The sequence below is a fragment of the Alosa pseudoharengus genome, unplaced genomic scaffold, assembly GCF_046254945.1.
Source record: "Alosa pseudoharengus isolate Yale_2024_CS ecotype anadromous, Long Island Sound unplaced genomic scaffold, YU_APseudo_1.1 YU_APseudo_1.1_scf_23, whole genome shotgun sequence".
Lineage (NCBI taxonomy): Eukaryota > Metazoa > Chordata > Actinopteri > Clupeiformes > Clupeidae > Alosa > Alosa pseudoharengus.
In genome coordinates, this window is record NW_027468685.1 from 6,917,729 (window position 1) to 6,921,753 (window position 4,025).

Sequence of the window (4,025 nt, forward strand, 5' to 3'; positions counted from 1 at the left end):
ATTCAGCAGCTCTTAAAAAAATACCCCATTCTTTCTTTTTTGTTGTTAGGCTTTTTTTATTTTTATTTTTTATTTTTTTTACTTTTTCCCTGCAAGAAGGCTATGCAAATTTTTTGTCGAGTGAACCGAATGGAAAATTGCTATGCCGGTTTTACCTATTGCTATTATCCACCTGCTAATCCCTTTGATCCTTCGTCTCATGTGTTGCAATTATAATTACCACCTAGTTTGGGCAGATGCAGACATGCCAGTCTTGCTAGCCAGAGCCTGTGGTCTGTATCGGATTTTTTAGTGTGTGTGTGTGTGTGTGTGTGTGTGCGTGCATGCATGCGCTCGCTCATGTATGCGCTCTCTAGCAAGGCTCCTATAGGTTAGGTGTGAAATGTTTCACTCTGTCCTCAACAAGGACACGCTGCCACGGTAACAACCCAGCTGAATGTCATACGCTGTTGCTACCCTACCCTGCGCCCCCCCCCCCCCCACCCCCCCCTTTCCTAACACCACACAGAGAGACGTGCCGCCCTGCCTACCTTCTCACATGCCTCTCGCTGGTTTCACACGGATGTCTCACTGGTTTGACACCAGCACGCTAATCCCACTGCAGCCCAGTGCGGCCCAGGCGGACACCAGCCCCTCTTGTGTCTCAGCAGAAGGACGCTAGCCAGCTTATTAGCATCAACATACTGCCATGACTCCATTTGGAACAGGGCAATTCTGAAGGGGGGCGGGGGGTTGTGGTTTCAGTCTGTAGGGCGGGAGATCAGATGAGGGGAGAAGGCCAAAAAAAACGGCATATTTTGTTGACAGCGCAACAATGTGTGCTTTGCATTTTCCTCCACATGGAAGCAGCCAATTTTTGGGGGACAACTGGGCTTGTAACTGTTAGCTCGCTAGCTAGCACACAAAGCAGCTTGTTATTACCCGAATAGGCTTGCTGACGCTGTCTGCTTTGTGCTTTGTGCCGCCTTGTTTGTTGGCCAGAAAAGATGTGTTTGTCTCTGTGTGTGTGTGTGTGTGTGTGTGTGTGTGTGTGTGTGTGTGTGTGTGTGTGTGTGTGTGTGAGAGAGAGAAAAAAGGGGGGGGGTTGGGTTCAAAGAAGAAAATGGCTACCTGTTCAAGCAGGGTCATGAGTAGCTTGCCATTTATGAGTCCAGTTGTACAACTGAGTAAATTCTTACATTTACGATATCCTGGAACACAGAAAAAAACACATGCTCATTCGCTCGCCCACGCACTCAGTCTTTCTCTGTGATTTAGTGGTGTTTTGCAGCTGTGGCATATTTTCGGCGTGTGTCTTGAACTGCTCGGAGAAAGGCTAGTATTGCGTCAGGAGGACACCTTGCCTGTATGAAATCTCGTCTATCTAGGAAGCGCTCAGGCTATTTTGGAGGAACGTTACCGTAAGGTGAAAACGTAGGGCCTCCGTGCACATTTGGAGGAACGTTACCGTAAGGTGAGAACACTGCAGGCTATTTTGGAGGAACGTTACCGTAAGGTGAGAATGCAGGGCCCCCGTGCACATTTGGAGGAATGTTACCGTAAGGTGAGAATGCAGGGCCCCCGTGCACATGTGGGTGAGAATGCACCTATTTCAGGAAACTGGAAGTGAATGTGCACACACGAAGAAGCCATTTTAGGAAACTAGACAGGTGTGTGTGTGTGTGTGTGTGTGTGTGTGTGTCAGTCAGTCCATGCACACCGCACACACACACACGCAACCAATTCTGGGTCTGGGCAGGAGTGTGTAGGGTATATTTGTGCATTTAAAACAGTCATTTCTGGAATCTTGTCGGCAGGTGTGTGTGTGTGTGTGAGTGTGGAGAGAGAGAGCGAGAAGATGTCTCCTGTTTTGGCTGGGTTAAAAAAGACATTTTGTAATAACCTACTGATATAACTTTATTTAAGGTTTATTTACTGGATATAAAGTGTCACCATGACACTGTACTTAGCTATTTCGAATAGCTGCTTAAAAAACATGATCATACAAACACTACACCCTCTCTTTCTCTTTTTTTTTTTTTTTTTCTTCCTGAATTTATGGTCAACGATTCCAGGGACACCAAAACACCAGGTCTCATGAAACTTGGTCGGCACGTAGCCCCACTAGACTTTTACGCAAAATAAGTGCTTGATTTGAGAGTGTATCCTGAATGCTTTGGCCCTTGGTTTGCCATGCTTTACATAATTTGGCTCTTGGGCCAAACTATTTGGGGACCCCTGGCCTAAACTTTACAAACTGACACTAAACAGCATTGGCAGTCAGGAAACAATGTATGTGGGTCTTTGCTGTAAATAAATGTACACATTATTCTGACTGCAATTTTTGACGTTTACAGGCATTGCTACTAGCATTTACCAAAGCCACTTTCAATTTCAAAACTGTAGCGTCATCCCCTCTCGTTGCTGATAAGGCAGGTAATCTGCCGACCAATTGAAACGGTAGTGAACTGTGGTGTTCCAGGTGTCTCCCTGAAAGGAGATCTACAGTGTTTCTAAAAAGTATTTAATATATAAAGCGAAATAAGCGATTGCAAAAAATATTCATCCCCTTCAAGTCAGCATTTAGTATACACCTTTGACTTAATTATTACATTATTGGCTTTATTACAGTAAAATTATTACGTTATTGGCTGTTGTTACGTTATTGGCTGTTGTTACGTTATTACGTTATTGGCTGCTACCTGCCACTGTCAGCACCAAGGACGGAGTGTGTTTAAGGACGGGTGTTAATTTGGGCACAGAGCCTGTTGAGTGTTCCAAGGCCATACTTGTGGTTGATGATTGTTCTGTTTGCATGCCACGTCTGGTTTTCTGTTTTGACATTTATAACGGGGGGTGGGGGGGTGGTGTTGCGCAATGTTTCAAACTGTCGCTGGATTATATGGTATAACTCTGGCAAACCTGAGTTTTAAGCAGCTTATTCAGAGTTTCCCCATACATTGACTTATTTGTGGTGGCCAACCACAATTGTACTGACCACCACACAATGATTTTCCATGTTATGCTATTTAAATAGGATGGAATTCATTCATTGTAGAGCTATGTGCACCTTTGCACAGCCTCTCCTTGTGTCTCAACAAACCTACATGTACGTTTAAAGAAAACATCAACAATCCTGTAATTGTTGGCAAATCTGCATCATAACCATGTTGCGCTAATTTGTTTAAACTGTTTCTTCAAACCTACCACCACAGATATAATTCAATTCTGTGGGAAACTCTGGTATTCATTCATCATTATTCCTTCTATCTATTGAGTCGTTATTTGTATGTGAGTGGCTGTACGCCCATCCCAGACTGGTTCAGACTGTATTGTCACCATGAGCAGCATTGGCGTTGGCACCTCATGAGTGGCATTGGCGTTGGCACCTCATGAGCGGCATTGGCGTTGGCACCTCATGAGCGGCATTGGCGTTGGCACCTCATTGGACTCCCACTAAGCTGTTGTCACCCAGTGCAGTCCAGTGTTGTTTTGTACCACCCCTGATAAAGTCAAATCAGTATGTCTGTGAAAGACCAGTATAGCCATGATTCAGTTGGGCTTCTAAATGGTTGTAGTTCTATTTACACAGTTTCATACAGTGAAGGTATTTGCCTTTTGGGTAGTCTAGAATGCAGTAATCGACTACAGGGACCAGAGACAGAAGTATTTTCTCTCTCTCACTCACTCACTCACTCACTCACTCTCATGCTCACTCACTCACTCTTTCTCTCTCCAGATATTCAGAATCACTCTTGTCTCTGCACACCATGTTCCCTCTCTACTCTTATCAGGGGTACTGCAGCTGTTGCATCCTCTGGGGGTTTGTAAACATATTGTAGTTCTTATGATTATGAATTCTGATTGTCGCCTCTGCCTTGTCTCCCTGTTTGTCTGCAGCCTTCACTGCTGAAAGCTATATTTAACGTGGATCCTGATGAGGTGCGCTCGCTCATATTCAAGAAGGAAGATGTCAACGTGCAGGTAATTATGCACACCTACATGAATCTCTAGACTGGGTTACAGAAGCAAATGAATGGTGCGGT

At 44.7% G+C, this 4,025-nt stretch overlaps 1 protein-coding gene across 3 annotated transcripts in view; it reads left to right on the forward strand.

The window, feature by feature from the left end:
- Positions 1-4,025, forward strand: part of ankrd28a (ankyrin repeat domain 28a) — a 47,731-nt gene that overhangs the window by 11,439 nt on the left and 32,267 nt on the right. For 2 of the 3 annotated variants that reach the window (XM_076301178.1, XM_076301177.1), the window contains exon 2: positions 3,880-3,963. In XM_076301178.1, coding sequence (XP_076157293.1) covers positions 3,880-3,963 — 84 coding nt within the window. Of the gene's footprint in view, positions 1-1,480; positions 1,496-3,879; positions 3,964-4,025 lie in introns of those variants that run through there. The other variant, XM_076301179.1, reaches the window with a different exon arrangement.